Source organism: Podarcis erhardii, assembly GCF_964252035.2.
Source record: "Podarcis erhardii genome assembly, chromosome: 8".
In the NCBI taxonomy this organism is placed as follows: domain Eukaryota; kingdom Metazoa; phylum Chordata; class Lepidosauria; order Squamata; family Lacertidae; genus Podarcis; species Podarcis erhardii.
The window spans coordinates 76,374,913-76,392,349 of NC_138499.1; the positions used below are offsets into that span (position 1 = coordinate 76,374,913).

The 17,437-nt window shown below is 40.8% G+C and overlaps 1 protein-coding gene across 6 annotated transcripts in view; it reads left to right on the plus strand.

The window, feature by feature from the left end:
* Positions 1-17,437, plus strand: part of CDH18 (cadherin 18) — a 634,566-nt gene that overhangs the window by 514,041 nt on the left and 103,088 nt on the right. For all 6 annotated transcript variants that reach the window (XM_081873024.1, XM_081873021.1, XM_081873022.1 and 3 more), the window contains one exon: positions 4,257-4,376. In XM_081873024.1, coding sequence (XP_081729150.1) covers positions 4,257-4,376 — 120 coding nt within the window. The remainder of the gene's footprint in view (positions 1-4,256; positions 4,377-17,437) is intronic.

A 17,437-nucleotide genomic window follows, 5' to 3' on the forward strand; every position in this document is an offset into this window, starting at 1 on the left:
CATATTATTCTTTCCCAAATCTCCTCTTGCCTCCTTGAGGTGTCTCAAGCTATTGTGCACTATTTATTTATAATTTTATTAACAATAGATGTGGCCGGCAACACTGCCACTGATTGTGAATCTTAAGCACCCATTCTGGGTTCATTAACCACTTTCTGTACAAACTGAGACTCCTACACAGGAATAATATCACCATGCCAATATCAGTTAGTAGTAAAGAGCAGTAAATAGCTGTTGTTGTTGTTGTTTAGTCGTTTAGTCGTGTCCGACTCTTCATGACCCCATGGACCTGAGCACGCCAGGCATGCCTGTCTTACACTGCCTCCTGCAGTTTGGTCAAACTCATGTTCGTAGCTTCGAGAACACTGTCCAACCATCATGTCCTCTGTCGTCCCCTTCTCCTTGTGCCCTCAATCTTTCCCAACACCAGGGTCTTTTCCAGGGAGTCTTCTCATACTTATTTTAATCCCAGTCAATCCACACATACCTTGCCATGGACAAAGTTTGCTTGCATTGCACGTTTAGCTCCAAAACAGTCCTGAGCCCTCTGATGGAGCCTTCAGTCTTTGGCCTCTCTTTTCTAAGAATTAAGTATGGAGTTCATATTACCCAATCTTCAGTTTCTAAAAAGCACATAGGGGATTAATTTGGAGTGTTAATTGTACACTGAATAATTTAAGCCTCTGTGCATACAGGGAGAAAAGAACTGATTTTAAAAGATGTACCACAAGGCTACCAAATATTAGAGATGTGTGAAATCTTTCAGAGGATTTCAGGGGAAATTTCAAGATGCATTTGGGCAGTTGTGTTCAGTCCCTACTATCCCTGCCATGCGACTCAAAATTCTGCTTCCTTAGAAGGGCTAAGAAACTGCCCAGTGACAATATGTTCAGGAAAGCAGAGGAGCTGATGTTCAGCAAGGAATTCCACACTTACTTCAACCTACTGCTCCCAAGTAAAAGGTGCTTAGAGCTGTAATGATTTTACAAGAGGGATGAGTTTATGTTGTTGTCTTGTTGGGTTGTAAAGCCATACCTTGGTTTTCAAACAGTTTAGTTCTCGAACGTTTTGGCTCCTGAACACCGCAAATTTGGAAGTGACTGTTCCGGTTTCCCCACTATTTTTGGAAGCCGAACATCCGACGGGGCTTCCGATTGGCTTCAGGAGCTTCCTGCAGCCAATCAGAAGCCACACTTTGGTTTCCAAAAGTTTTGGAAGTCGAACAGAGTTCTGGAATGGTTTCCGTTCGACTTCCAAGGTACGATTGTATATGTAAAAAAGGTGAACCATACTGGGGTAAAGGCATCCTCTTTTGTTTGTCCCTGTGTTAGTTTCAATTTGTTGGTTAGGTTTTCTAGTAGGGCTGTTTCCCATACACTTTGGTAACAGTGGTCCACGTTTACTCCTGACAGGTCTCTCCAGTGTCTAGTTAAGATGCTCCTGGCTGCTGAGAGAAGGCAGCTTATGAGTTCTTTGTAGTGTGAGTGTGTGTTGTTGTCTTGGAATATATTCAATAGGGCCAGTTCTACACATACACTAAGCAAAAGAATGAAAAATTACTACCCCCTTTTTTCTCCCCACTCCTCTCTCCCCCACAACCTCACAATGTATATGACAGCAGTGTCTCACATTGAATGTAACTATGAATTGAAAACAGAGACGTTGTATGTAGCCTTGTTAATTATGAAAATTCTTTAATGAACACACACATACAACAAGGATGAGGAACCTATGGGCTTTCAGATTTTGGATTACAACTCACATATTCCTGACCATTGCCCATGCAAGCTGACAGTGGTGTGAGTTCAACAACTTCTGGAGGGCCACAGATAATTTATTCCTGCTTTACAATGTAATGACCAATCTCAGCTACATATTAAAATCTTGTATTTCTCTGATCAGCACTCACTTGCTTCCTTTGAGACATTTAAAAATAGCTTCTCCGTGTGAACCAGGCCAGGTCAACTGCAAAGCAGGTACAACTTTTGTAACCATCTTCCTGCTTTGCTTTGTTATATCTCTCCCCTGAAGGGAGAGGAGAGATCCCAGACTATCCCTGAAGGACACTGGACTCAACCACCACTGATTTGCAACTGTTGGCCTTGACACCAAACTTATTGGTGGGGTGGGGAGTTAAAGGGGGGAAATGGTTGGTTCAATGTGAATGATTTTTGGATCAGAGGGAGGTTGAGGTTTTGTTCACTTTTGTTTATGTTTTTAACTATTGGGTCAGAGTATTGCTTTATTATTTGAGTCTTTTAATGGATGTTAAGTTATATGAAATATTAATGTATCATATGATTTCCCCAACTCCCCCCCCCCCATGGTAATATGTCTTCTTCTTTGGAGATCACTCATAGCAGAGTAAGATTGTCTTCCATAAACACGGTTTTAACAATGAGTGCGTAAGTGACTGTGGAGGCCAATTCTGGATCCACATGCCCTTCCACAGTGGGGAAGGTTTCTGGGCGGGAGCTGATCACGGTGTGGATCTGCCAAGCGTGCCTTCCTCCTAGCACATTTCTCCCTTGCGTCCTGAGTTCAAGTGTCTTCAAAGTCCATAACACCTTTGGTAAAGGCTGTTCGCAGGCCAGTGTTTCCCAGTTGTCAGTGTTTATATTACATTCTCTCTCTCTCTCTCTCTCTCTCTCTCTCTCTCAGATAGATGTAGACACACACACACACACGTATACACACACACACACACACACACACACGGCATTTTCTGGGGGTATGCAGGGGGCTTGTATACCCCTAAACATTTTGTGAATCTAACGGGAAAAGAAACTAAAAAAAATAATTTTTTTAAGTTTCTTCTCTAGCTTGGTGAATTGTCAGTTCCATTGCTACCCCCAATGGCGGCCTCATTTCCTGTCACAGTGTTTCCTGAGTCTCAGATGGAAGTGAGCGTTTAATGTGTGAAGTAGGAGTTGGAATCTATCATGGTGATTGGTCAGTTTGATTGTTACCACCTCCGATGGTGGCTTCATTTCCTTTCCCGGTGATTTTCTTGAATCAAAATGAGAGTACCCCTAAACATTTTAGGGGGGAAAGGACTGTGTGTGTGTGTGTGTGTGAGAGAGAGAGAGAGAGAGAGAGAGAGAGAGAGAGAGAGAGAGAGAGAACACACACAGAGAGACATACATACAGTATATATATGCTGTAAGTTGCTTGGAGACTTTTGGGTAACAAGTGACTAATAAGTCTGATAAATGAAATGTAATTACCTCTCCAGACAATGAGATGTTTCTAATCTGTCCTAAATACACTTTCTCTGAAGTAGCTTCTCTTGATTTTGATGGAATTAACTTTCATTTAAACACTCTTAAGATTACAGCCTCACTTTAATTTCCAGTTTATGAGTCAGGTGTCATTTGTATGTGAAAAGCGCCCTTTCTTTGAGTAACTACAGGGAGCTAACTGTGGGCGGCAGGATGTATGCAAGTTTTTTAGCTTCTCTAAAGTACCTTTTCTAGAGCTTCTGTATGGAAACAGTTGTGTGTGTTTCAGTATTAATGCATGTATCTTACAATAAGCACAACCCACCCATATCAGCTGGGATCCTTCTAGTCATGGTACAAAGTTACAGCCCATAACATGAATACCAAGTTCCAAGGGACACCACTTTCAAAGCCCTACAGAGCATAGATGCCAATGAGAAGTCTATGCCTGGTTTGCGATATCAATCTTTGGCAGAAAACCACTATGTTGAGCTCCTGAGCACTTTGTTATCAAGAAAGCCAGCAGTCAAACAAAAGAGAGTTATTGGGCAGGATCTAGTTGTCTTTAGGGATGCAGGTGGCACTGTGGTCTAAACCACTGAGCCTAAGGCTTGTAGATCAGAAGGTCGGTGGTTCGAATCCCCGCGACAGGGTGAGCTCCCATTTCTGGGTCCCAGCTCCTGCCAACCTAGCAGTTCAAAAGCACATCAAAGTGCAAGTAGATAAATAGGTACCACTCTGGTGGGAAGGTAAACGGCGTTTCTGTGTGCTGCTCTGGTTTCGCCAGAAGTGGTTTAGTCATGCTGACCACATGACCTGGAAAAACTGTCTGCAGACAAACGCCAGCTCCCTTGGCCTGTAAAGCAAGATGAGTGCCGCAATCCTGGAGTTGTTCACAACTGAACTGCCAGGGGTCCTTTGCCTTTAGTTGTCTTGAGGAAAATGTTTCAAAGGGCGCTGCTAAAAAGCAGATATTGCATTTTCATTGGAATGTTGATATATGTCAACTAAATCGTGTTTTCTTGGATATCATAGGTACCTCAGTCCTTCAGGTGACAGCTACAGATGCTGATGACCCCACCTATGGAAACAGCGCTCGGGTCGTGTACAGTATTCTTCAGGGACAGCCATATTTCTCTGTTGACCCTAAAACAGGTTAGTACACCCGTTCCACTGTGAGTGACATATCTACAGGCATATTTTAGGAGCTTCTCTCCTCCCCATATTCAGTTAAAAGGCATAAACAATATGTGCTGTTATGTTATTATCACTATTAATATAAATATACCCTGCCCGTCTAAAAAACTACAGAAAGGTGGCTTACACAAAATGGATACAATAAAAAAAAGATTTAAGACTTCCGCTTAAAAACAATCTAAGAAGAAAAACCGAAAGCAGTTAAAAATAAAGTTGTCAAACAAATGCCACGGAAAGTCTCAATGCACAACATGAGCACAATAGCACTCTAAGCAGTTGCAGTAACTGTAACTTACTGTTATTTGTTAGTGTGGCTATTGCTTTAAGTAGTTTTTTCATGGTCATTAATGGAGCTACTGTTTTAAGAAAATGTCTAGGTGCTTACTCTGGTTCCTATCCCTGCATGAATCACCAGAGGCAATTCTCCTTCCCACATTTTCCTCAGATGACCCATAGGCAAGGGCAGAGAAAGGGGGTGCGGTGGCTGCGGTCCACCCTGGGTGTCACCACTGGGGAGGGTGACACAATGCCAGGTGGCACTCACTGCGGGTCCTGCAGCGTGCCAGAGCCACCACGTCTCTCCTGCGATAGACACGGTGGCTTGGGTGTGTACAGGCTCCACGCTGCCCAAACGGTCTGGCCGCTGCCTCCCCCCCCCCCAGCTGTAGGGTGGCTGAGCGGGGGGAGGAAGGCAGACTCCAGAGGCCCCACAGTGTGCCCCACCCCTATGGGTGGCCTGCCCAGCACCTGGGCGCACCATCCCAGGCGCTCAAGCGGCTTCCTCCGTCGCTGCCCACAGCTTTGTTTAGAAAAACTTTTCCCTCTTTTTGAGGTTCACTTTCCCTCAGACAGCTTCCAGGCTTTTCTGATGTCTTCGCCAGACGTGTTCAATCTGGCCAGGAACTCATTGTTTCCTCCTGTCAACTGACACCTGCTGTGTCATTGGCCTCCACTTCTCCCCTCCCTCCCAAAATGCTGCTGGAGTCTTCAACATCTATCTCATAGATCTTCTATGACTTCAGCTTCCAGGTTGACTCAACACCTCCAGATTCTCTCTCTAGGCTCTTCTCAAATCCTTCACTAAATCTCTTCATGGTCCACCAAGGACTGCACCAAACAGTGCTGTGTCTGGTCTTATATTCCCTTCAGGCCAATCAACTGTTTTCTGATGGATCAATTGGTTTCTGATGGACCAATCAGTTTGAATGGAATATTCATTAAATGACTAATCATAAAGTGACCCTTTGGATAATACTGCATGTACATAAATGGAGAAGCATCACAGGTACATTGTTATCTCCTTAGCAACAGAGAGCAACTGTGACCGTTTAACTGCCACTTGGCATACTGTTGGAGAACTCCTGTATTGTCTATGTCTTCTCTGGCTCTAGCCTGGAGTGAAAGAGAAGGCTTTTCTTATTCAGTTAAATATTTGCCTCTCAGATAGTGTTTACATCACAACAAAGTTCTTATGTTTAAAATTTGCCTCATAAAAAACATGGTTTGTCTACAGTGGCGTATTTTAGCTTTGTTTTTGAGCAACCTTCTGAATTTGATCGCTTGCTTATTGTCAACTGAATTTATGAAAACAAGTCTTTGGAACTACCATACTTGAATTTTAAGCACTGTTGTTATAATATAAATGTTGATCCTCTATCCATGTGAAGAATATATTTCAGTTGTTGATGCATTATCCGTAGAAGTTTGCTTTCTGGTTCTTGGAGAGTATCCTTTTTTGTGCCTATATATTTTCTGTACAGTGATTAACATCCAACTCCTTACATCCATAGGGGCTTCCACTTTCATTTTATAAAGAGAGATATTCCTAGTATGCTTGGAGATTGCTGCTCATAGAGCATTCTGTATATATCACAGGTGCTAAAGGACAATATTTATTCTCTTGGCCTAAGAGTTCACCTGTTGCCATCTACAGTAATGGAAAAGCATTGTATAGCATTACCTATGATCTGCAGCATAATGTTTAGGGTGTGATCTGTTTCTTGTTCTGCTTGTCAGTCCCACGTATGCTGAAATTGGAGTTAAATCTATAAGGTTGTTTCCGAAGCATCTGTGCTGAATGTGAATGATCTTGCACTTTTCGGATGTAAAAACAGATATAGTCTGGTTTTTTTAATGTTGTTCTTCCTATGGAATGCTGGAATCATGGTCTGTGTTGATAGACACCTGGGCTTGATACCTTTAAACATTTGAAGGGGATGTTTCTCAGTGTTTGTTTATTTGTTTGGTTGTGCAAGTAATTGGAGAGCTACAGGTAATGAACATAAATGGTGCTAATATTTCCTAGCATCAAGAGCCACTCCTAAGGACAGTTTGGGAGCCACTGGGTCTTTCCTGGTTTTTGTTATTATTATTATTATTTATGACAAACAAAGGCGGTCTTATCCATTGCTTCCCAACCTATTTTTTTACAACCCACATGAGGACACTGAAGGAAATGAGTGAATAGACAAAAATGTACAGAAAGGATATGCTGAGCAGAGGTGCTCAGTAAGAGAACAAAAACTGGTTGCATTTTATTGTGACTTTTATTCTTCATGTGCTCCCGAAAACTGGTTACTTTTCTATATACATGCTGTGTGCTATGAAAAATCCAATAAAGCATATCACCTTCAGTGTATCATCTTTGTGCTTCTCAGCTTGGGTTCTTTAGGCCCAACTCTGCCTCTTAAATTTGGGGGCTATGTTTCCGTTTTCTGTGAAGTCTAAGGAAAACTATTGTATGTGATCTTTTTGAAATGAGTTTTTTTAAAATGCCACAGTTGTGTTTGGAAAATTGTTGTTTTTATGAGTGTTAGAATATTGCAATTACATTTCTGAGAAGTACATTTCCATATTGTATAGTGAAGGAACTTAAAGCATTAATCAAGGGCCCTCATGACTTATTTAGATGGAGAGTACTCTCTCCTTGAGATCAGTATAGTCTTTCTTTGAACTACAGAAACTTGCCTGCTGTTTGATTATTGACATTTTACACTGTTTAAAATGCCATATTCTTCTTTTCACTCTCAAATGTGAAATTGTATCTTCAAAATTACACTAGGCTTACAGCTCCATTAGTCACTAAAATATTGCTGTTCAGCAAAAAAAAATGAATGGAACTGTTATTTTTGATGGGAAAAATGAATGGTTTTGAAATTATATGTGGCAAACACATTCAACAACATGTTCCAGTAAAACGATTCTGTAGGGCATGTTTGGGCATGAAGTAAAATGGCACTGTATTGATGGGTGATTGTTCTCATTGATAGAGAAATGTGTCACTTATAAACTTTGTGCTGTCCTCTGTATTATTTTACTTTATATTTACTTTTCTTTTGGTAATACTGATTCATAAGATGAACAAACTGAGTCATACCTGTTGGGGTGGAAAAATAAGGAATGCACAAATGAATCATTTGAAAATAAAAAATACAAACTATGATGGCAGCAGAGACATTGCAAAGCTATCCATCCAGATTCATTTTCCACCCACCCCACTGTTGTCAAATTGCATTTATTTCACTTTTGGTTTTAGAAAAAAATTCCAAATCACTCATAGATAGAGTTGGATTACATTTTTGAAAGTACACGCAGATGAGTTTATTTGCATGTTTTATTCATATAGCCACGACTGCTTTAGCATTGTGCTCTTTCAACCCTTCCTCAACTTGCTCCACTTCTCATTGTCTTTTTGATAGCTTCCTCAGATATTCACTGTTTTGGTCCAAGATTTCTGGCAGCTGCTGCAATACCTGAGTTAGCTTAGAAGGTCAAAGCCCCAAGAAAGGAAGGAAAAAGATTATTTCCTCTGAAACAAATTTAAGAGTGGGAGCATATGTTGCATGCAACATGCAATTTGCATTTGAGAAAAATCAATAATTGTACTGAAAAAGCACTTTGTTTTTAGATGATGTGTTCTTTTCTTGCAGCAAGCATTAGCCATTGTTTACACCTCACAGTAAGCCATTGGCCATGACTTGCTGTGAAGAAGAAGCAGGTTAGAGCATGTTGATGAATTGCTCCCATTTTACTCCACTCACCTTCAAACCTGGAGTAACAAACCACAAGGCTTGGCTTAACATGATGTGTTAGAATCAAACTGTTATGTATTCAGTGGTCTGTGTTTGCCTGAGCTTCAGTCTGGACTAAGGATTGTGAGCTCCTTTGTTCTGAGATTCGATACACAATATCCAATCACAGAACATTTCAGGATTTGGGCCTCTGCCATTCGCCCTTAAACTCTGAGTCATGATTCGCAGCTTAGAAGTTTAGATAGCCAATCACGTTTGGTGTGAGAGTGGCCCTGGCCTTCAGAAATGTATATAAGCAGGTGCTTTATACATGTTGTCCAGTTCTGTTAGTTCAATAAAGGTTCTTGCTGTTATCATTGTGTCTTCCCTCGTGGGAACCCACCTACACTTCACAAACCGTGAGTGCTTGATTTGTACATTAAAGTAGATCAAGCCTCCTGATTTGTTTCTCCCAGCTTGAGGAAGGGCAGACCAAAAAAAAAAAAAAAAAAAGATGCTCATGGTTTTGGTAGGGGCATCCAACTTCCAAGAGTCTGCGATCTACTCACAGTATTAAAAAACTGACAGTCAGACTTCCGGAGGCGGCGCCACCGGCAATGGCGGATTCCCTCTAACTTAGAGGGAGAAAGCCCCGCAGAAATCGGGTCCAGCGAAGCGGGGACCCTCTCGAAAACCGCAGGCGGGTGAAGCCTGCGACCGTGGGACTTGGCGGTCACCTTTTGCGCCCCCCCCCGATTGGCAAAGGAACCCTGTTAAGGGCTCCGGAGCGGGACGGGGTGTTTGGCGCGGTGCTGAGAGTCAATCGCTACTTCTGCGGAGCGAAGCTGCACAGCTGATGCCGGAGAGCGCTGTCCTCTTTCCTGTGACAATTCGACTTTTAAACAACAACCCATGAGTAGGACAATTGAAAGATCGGGAGATCAAAGGAATCGCTCCTTTGATCAAAAGAACAAACTTGAATTTGGCACTGAAGCGGGAAGGTGTAAACAGGAAGTCCGCCTTCCGCTTTTTGTAAATAGACTGAAGCAAAGATCTTGCAAGCTAAATAGCCTGGAAAATTGATTCCAAGATTGAAATTTCCTGCATCTATAACCATCAAAACCCCCCTTGACAGCAGGAGAAAAGGGGGGAAGAAATTTTGATCTTTTAATCCTGCAGAGAGAGTGAAAGAATTTAAGCTTCCATCGTCCCAAACCTGGGGACGGGATGTCAGAACAGAAATCGTTGGAGATGTCCATTAATTGAAAACGGAACACTTTTGACAGATAGAAATAAAAGAGAAACAAAAGAATTCTAATGCTGCTTTCTGCTTGTTTGTATTGTACTGTAAGGAAACAAAGTACCTGAAAATCAAAAGTAAATTTCCCTTTGTTGGATACATTTTAAAGATGGACGTTAAATAGAAAATGTGTCCCCTAGAGGGAGCTTGCCAGTGTGTTTGCTGTAATTCACAGGGAAGATATAACAGCTGTGAAAACTTGACCGTGGGACCAGCTATTTGACCTTGAACAGAAATGAACAGGGAGGAAGTTTTACTTTCTGCCCTTGGCAAAATAAATGCTGTGCTGCAGCAGTTGGATGAGAAAGTGACTTTGATGAATGAAAAGTTGGATTTTATATCTGCTGCAGCCAGCAAATATGAACCAACAGGAAACGAAGTTAAAGAAATCCTACAACAACCAACCCAGGAAACTGGTTTAATAAGGCAAGTCCAAGGGCAGACGAAGATGGAAGAGGTGGCGATTGCACCTCAAAAGTTACAGAGACTAAAATCCCGCACGACCAAAAGCTGCAACATTGGAAGATTGAACTTGGAGAATATTTGCAAGACTCTGGAGTTAAGGAAATTCCTAGCTCTGGTGGGACTGTGAAACAAGTTGATGAATATTCCTGGAACAACTACCTTTCGGATTACTAATTAAACATAGGGGAGTGGATTAGCGGGGAATGGGACAATCTGATGAAAGAAAATGGAGAATACTACTGTAAGGAATTCCCCGGAGACTCACTCCCCAAGGAGAAAGGGAAGAAACTACGTAAGAACCCAACAAGGGACAAGGATGTGTGCAAGTACGAACAGGAACAAGAAAACCTGCAGAGGGGGCATAGAAGGGGCCTGAGAGCCTCAGATATTAGAACACCAGATTGATGGACAGGATATAATGGTGAAAGGACTGACATTACCCGAAACCAGGAAGAAGGGACGTTGGATAAAACTAGAATGAGAATTTCTTTTTATATATCTTTTTATTTTTGGAATTAATGTAATACTAATGATATACTAGAATGTGCTGGAAAGGATTTAATTGGCTTTAGCAGAAAGGTGTGAAGGAGTTAAGTTTAAATATGGTTTAAATTTTGAAATTTTATTGCTTTGAAGGTAAGATAAGGTTAAAGAAATTAACGGTAAATTGAATTGTAAAATTTTTGAATGTCAATGATAATGAAATGAAATGAAGTGGTTTTAGTAATAAGGCAAAATAAGAATTTGCAAGAATGGATTGATATTAGACGAAAATTTGAAGCTATAATACGTGAGGATAAATAATTAAGGGTAAATTAAGAGGGTATGAATTTGCTGAACCAATCTTTAAATGGAATACAAAAAAGGGAGGTGTGAGGAAGTCAGGAAAATAAGTAAATGAACGGTAAGAAATTAAAAAGAGGGATTTTTATTTTTTATTTTTTTATTTTTATTTTTATGTTAAATTTTAGTTTTTGTATTTTTTTGTGCTTTTTATTGTTTATTGTCTTGTAAACTTCTTTTTTGTTAAAAATTTAATAAAATATCATTAAAATAAATAAATAAATAAAACCTGCCTCTGGAACCCTAAAAAAAAATTAAAAATAAAAAAAATAAAAAACTGACAGTCAGAGTTTTGTGGCCGTTTTGCTTGGGGTTTGACCAGGATCGGCCAGGGACACCCTGTGATCGACCATTAGCTTCCAATCAACCTGTTAGACAGCCCTTGTTTGTGGCTTGCCATAACATACAAAGAAAAGTCTTAGCAGACTTGGCATAAAAGGGACATTTTCTTCTCTCACACATATTAGGGAAGCCCTCTTCTCAAATGATTCTAGCTACAGGTAGGTAGCCGTGTTGGTCTGCCGTAGTCAAAACAAAATTTTGAAATTCCTTCCATTAGCACCTTAGAGACCAACTAAGTTTGTTATTGGTATGAGCTTTTGTGTGCATGCAAACTTCTAAGGTGCTACTGGGAGGAATTTTAAAATTTTGTTTCTCAAATGATGTTTGCCTTCTTCAGTTTAAAGAAATATCTGTATAAAAATGAATAATCTTTTGTCAAGAACTGCTATCCAGTTAACCAAGAGCCCCTAACACTTTTGTTTACAGAGGTGTCCACACACTTCATTTTTATAGGATTGACTTAAGGGATGTTGCCTGCATTCAGTCAGAATCTATGAGCTGTAGGTTACTTTGCCTCATTTCTTTCACAAAGTATTGAGTCAGTCCCAGTGCAGATATGTAGCAGAATCATCAGCTATCTAAGGAGACTTCTGCCAGTTGTATCTCTGCAGTCACAAGGCATACCCATGATGTTGACTTGTAGAAACTCAAGAGTCAGTCTCATTTTCCAGGGGTTGGGGTGGAATTCTTGCTCCTTCATGCCTGTGAGTCTATATAGAGATGGGATGGAATAACTGCTGAATAAAAATTCATAATATTGGGCTGTAAGAATGAGTCTTTGGGGTGTATCAGAGTGAAGTGTTTTTTCAAGTGTTAATGCCAAAAAGACAAATTTGCTAACAAATCTTAGGGGGAGAATTTGAGCATGCAGTGAAAGAGACTATGCCTTGGAGATCTAATGTTCAATTACACCCTGAGCCATTTGCTGATAGCCTCAGCTGAGCAATCTGAAATGTATTATTATATGTGATTGATTTCTACTTTGCTCTGCTAAGAAGAGGTCACATTAGAGAATCAAAGCTCATCTTCTTGGTCAAGCCTTTCTTTATTGCAGACATATGTTTCAAACAGAGCGTTTGACTTGGCTTAAACTAAAATTTACTGGCAAGTCTGCCAATGATTATTTCATGGTTTTTCTATAAATATCAAGTTCTTTCACTAAAGAGACTTTTTGGGGGGGGAGGGAGCTCCCCCCTTTGCAATTTTTGTCATTAAAAATGCAATAAGTCTCTTCCATTTTATTTATACAGCAGTCAAAGCATTCTGTTTGTTGCAAAGAATTCTTCAGAATATCTGGCTCAAAACAACCTCAAAATAGTGTTTCCAAAGTTTCTACTCTGCATTTTGAATTTTACTTTCTTCCTTCTTGGTTTTTATCTACCACCCACATGTATTGTAACTCCTGACAGCCAGAGTTATCTTTGAGGCTTACCTAGAATAATATTTAGAAGCAAATGTGAAGGTGTTTCCTTGGTGAATCATCCAAGAAAATAGAAGGGAGGTAAAAAGTTTCAATAAGACTGGTAAATTTGGAGGAGGAAGGGGGCTTCCTATTTATTTCATCACCGTCTTATGCGTATATCTGTTCAGAAGTAAAACCTGTTGAGGATTGTAGCCTCAGCACTACCATAAGGCAAGTCTTATATTTAAGCGATTTAATCCCCACTTTTCAACAGATTCCCAGGTTTTCCCTGCTCCTTCTTTTAATACTGTTTAAATTTCAGCAGGAAGTGGTGGGGAGCTAGTGTTATTTGGGGAGAAATATATTTGAGGGTGCATAGCAGTAAGAGCTGTAGTCTAAACCACTGAACCTAGGGCTTGCTGATCGGAAAGTCAGCGGTTCGAATCCCTGTGACGGGGTGAGCTCCCATTCCTCAGTCCCTGCTCCTGCCAACCTAGCAGTTTGAAAGCACTTCAAAGTGCAAGTAGATAAATAGGTACCACTCCGGTGGGAAGGTAAACGGCATTTCCGTGCACTGCTCTGGTTTCGCCAGAAGCGGCTTAGTCATGCTGGCCACATGACCCGGAAAAAACTGTCTGCAAACAAACGCTGGCTCCCTCGGCCAATAAAGCGAGATGAGTGCTGCAACCCCAGAGTCATTTGCGACTGGACTTAACTGCCAGGGGTCCTTTACCTTTAACAGCAGCAAGAGCAGGTTGTGGTTTTAACAATTTTAAAAAGAAGGGGGAGTGGGGGTGCATACAGATGTGGGAAATACTGCATTAATTTTCCTGATTGTAATGCTCATGCTATTACCCTATTTTCTAACATTCACACTGCAGTAGCTGTTGGTTATGGAACTGCAGTTTTTCTCGACAGAAAGGCACAGTTCACTAAATTCCATTCACACCAGTGGGTGTGGTGTGAGACAGCAACAACACATCAATGTCGCTATTCCCCCCACCCTTCGCACACATGTATTTTTCTGTTTCTGCAAAAAAAAAAAAAAAGGAAAATGGCACGAAAGAACTGTATGCCAGTATAGTGCCCCAATTTCTCTCACCGTATTCCAGAGATTTTCTAGGTTAATGAGGTTACAAATAGGTTTTTTTCTTTTTCTTTCTGGAAGCAGTTAACACTGAAATAGTGCCAAACTTCCTATATATTTCTCTAGATTTCCGTAAGTGCCTTTTACACTATGTGAAAGCTCAAATATAGTGTGGAAATCAACAGTTAGGGAAACATCGGGGACATGAAGTAAACTGCTTCATAAATGCAGCCTAAGATTCATCTCCAGTTCCCTCTTCCACATATGCCAGTTTGGGGCCTAACTCTGCTGATTCCATATTTCAAAGGATGACTACTACCACCACCCAACTGAAAGAAGCTGCACTTCCCAAGGGTTCACTGCTGCATTGGCATAAAGTGATTTTTCTAAAGCAAATGCAGAGATTCCTGCTTTTAATGAGATTTAGTTCTTTCGTGGGAGCTCACGAAAGCTGTCGTCTTGTCATGACATTAGTGCAAATGTTCCTTAATCACACATATTAATTTTGTGAATGCTGATTATAGACTAATAAGCCTCCTTTATCCATCACTGAACTTTTGTTCTTACGTCTGTATGTGTTTAAAAAGTGGGACCACAATCTAGTTCAATATTCCATTTAAAAATATGTGGAGCTTTTAATTAAATGAATGTATTTTCTCCTCCGGGTGTATTATGAATAAAACCATAGTTTTGTAGGCCTCTGGAGAAGAGGAGCTGATTTCCATCATTCCGTTTTCCCTAAAGTGCCTCTGCTGTGAATTTGGTAATGTAACGGGAGGCAAAATTCTGTATATTATGTCAGTTGAGATGTATGATTCTGGGATGAATTTGATAAGGCTTTAATCTGCATTTGTGGAATCCCTAGGCACTTTACAAAACCAGGATACTTGACTATCGCACTCCACCACACATAATTCATAAATTCACATTTAGAGTTTCCCAAATTCATCTCAACACTAGTGAAAATACTGCAACATAAGTCAAATTATCTTTTTCCACAATAGCATACTGTTATAAGGGCTTTCGGCGGGGAGGAATAGGCTGAATACCTGTCCCTCTTCTAATTCCTGGCTGCAATAGGCTAATGGGTCATTAAGGGAAACAAATGAGTAGCTCTATTCCAGAGGGCAAATGGGTGGACCCTCAACTCTCTGTTAGTTAGAAATACAAAACTCCAGAGTTGAGAGCAGAGTTTGCTCTCATGTGAGCTAAAATCAGGCAGATGGCCAGAAAGCAATTTTTGATTTCTGTTTGAATCAAAGGCTGTGGCTATGAAAGAAGCAAAACCTTCTTGGGAGTTGATGTGAACCCTTCCACCACAGGCCTGGGTAGTTTATATGTGTAAATATACCATATATCATAAGCTCCGTCATAGAGCTTCAGTATTCTGGTGACAATGTAGTGTGTATACACTCAGAGGATGACCTCCAAACCATCCTGAATATCTTTGTAGAATTTTGTGGAAAGCTTGGCCTATCACTCAATATCCAAAAAACCAAAGTGATGCACCAGCAAGCACAAAACAACCCCTGTGCAGTGCCACAAATCCAACTTAACGGTGTAATGTTGGAAAGTGTCAACCACTTCTCCTACCTGGGCAGTTATCTTTGCACAAGGGCTGAAATCTGACATTGCTTGAGCTCCGTGAGTGCAGCTTTCTCCCGATTGAAATGCAGGGTGTTTGAGAACCAGGACATTCTCAGGGAAACCAAAATGCTTGTTTAGAAAGCTATTCTTACTACCAGCCTTACTGTATGCTTGTGAAACGTGGATCACTTATAAACGCCATCTCCAACTCCTCGAAAGATTCCATCAACGATGTTTCTGAAAAGTTTTAAACATCACTCGGGAAGACAGGTGAACTAATGTCAGTGTACTGGAGGAAGCAAAGATCACCAGTCTTGAAGCAATGATTCTTCAACATCATCTTTGTTGGACTGGTCATGTTGTTCAGATGCCTGATTATCATCTTCCAAAGCAACTACTCTATTCCAAACTTAAAAATTGAAAGCTTAATGCTGGCGGTCAACAAAAGAGATTTAAAGACTCTCTTGAAGCAAATCTTTAAAAATGTAGTATAAACACTGACAACTAGGAAACACTGGCCTGCAAGCGCTCCAATCGGAGAACAGCTTTTACCAAAGGTGTCATGGACTTTGAAGAATCACAAACTCAGGGCAAAAAGGAGAAACCTAAGAGGAAGGCATGCTTGGCAAACCCTCACCATGATCAACTCCTGCCCAGAAACCTATGTCCCCACTTTGGAAGGATGTGTGGATCCAGAATTGGCCTCCACCATCACTTACGGACTCACTGTTAAGACCATGTTCATGGAAGACAACCTTACTTGGCTACAAGTGAAAGAAGAAGAAGAAGAAGAAGAAGAAGAAGAAGAAGAAGAAGAAGAAGAAGAAGAAGAAGGAGATATAAATACACTAGTCTCCACTGTGTTTAATTTCCAAAAGGAAACATGAACCCTGGAACATGGTACCTCTGGAATCTTACACTGTTCAGAGATTGAGGTGGCATGGAGCAATATCTATGTCCTTTTCTAGGAAGATTGAAAGTAAAATTTATAGTTGTCTTTGAAAATTTACATGTCTTGCTAAAATGTGATTTTCATTACCAAACATCAACATCCATCCGGGGGCTGACTGCACATTCTTTAAGAGGGCGGGGCTTCCATTTCTGCTGCTTTCACTGGAAGGTTTCCTATTCTGGACATTTGCAGTATGACCACATGGGCATTTCTTCACACATTTTTGAAGCATTGAAAGACCCTGGGTGCTTGCTGATGGAAGGTTTCCTAAAAAGTACTTCAGACAAGACTTTCTAGATCTGGATTTTTGCTCTAGAAAGAACCTCTCTGACAGATCCCAAACAGATCCCAAACAATAAGGAGGCCCTCCAGGAAGCTTGGGAGAGGAAATGGAAATCCTAACTGTGATTTTTTTAATCCCAGGGGTTATTGGAGGACATTCCTTTTATTCCAGTGGTTGAGGTTACATCTGTTTATAGTGGCTTCTTCCAGTACCACCTGTGGTAATTAGCACACACACACCAGTTTCCTGGAACATTCTCTTCTGTAATTCTGTGATATTGTTATTTTCTTTGTGCCAACCTAGGCTATTTTAGCTTTACACAGTTAGAATTGCTCAATCTGAGTGGTGGGCCAGTGAAATGTTGTGGTCCTGCTTCATCACTGAATGCATATATCAAATATATATACAAATATCTACATGGTGCCTAGGGAACAACTTGCACCTTAATATCAGCAAGACAAAGGAGATGGTGTTGGACTTTCGGAGGAAGAGAGGAGAACTAGCCCCGCTGTACATGGGGAGGGCTGTGTGGAGAGAGTCTCTTCATTTAAATTCCTAGGAGTTTATCTCAGTGAAGACCTTACTTGGAAAATCAATACAACCCAGGTGGTTAAGAAAGCCCAACAGAGACTCCAACTCCTCAGACTATTGCGAAAGAACAATGTCAATCAACATTTGATGATCTCCTTCTACTGGTCCACAATAGAAAGTGTCCTTTCATACTGCATCACGATGTGGTACTCTGGTT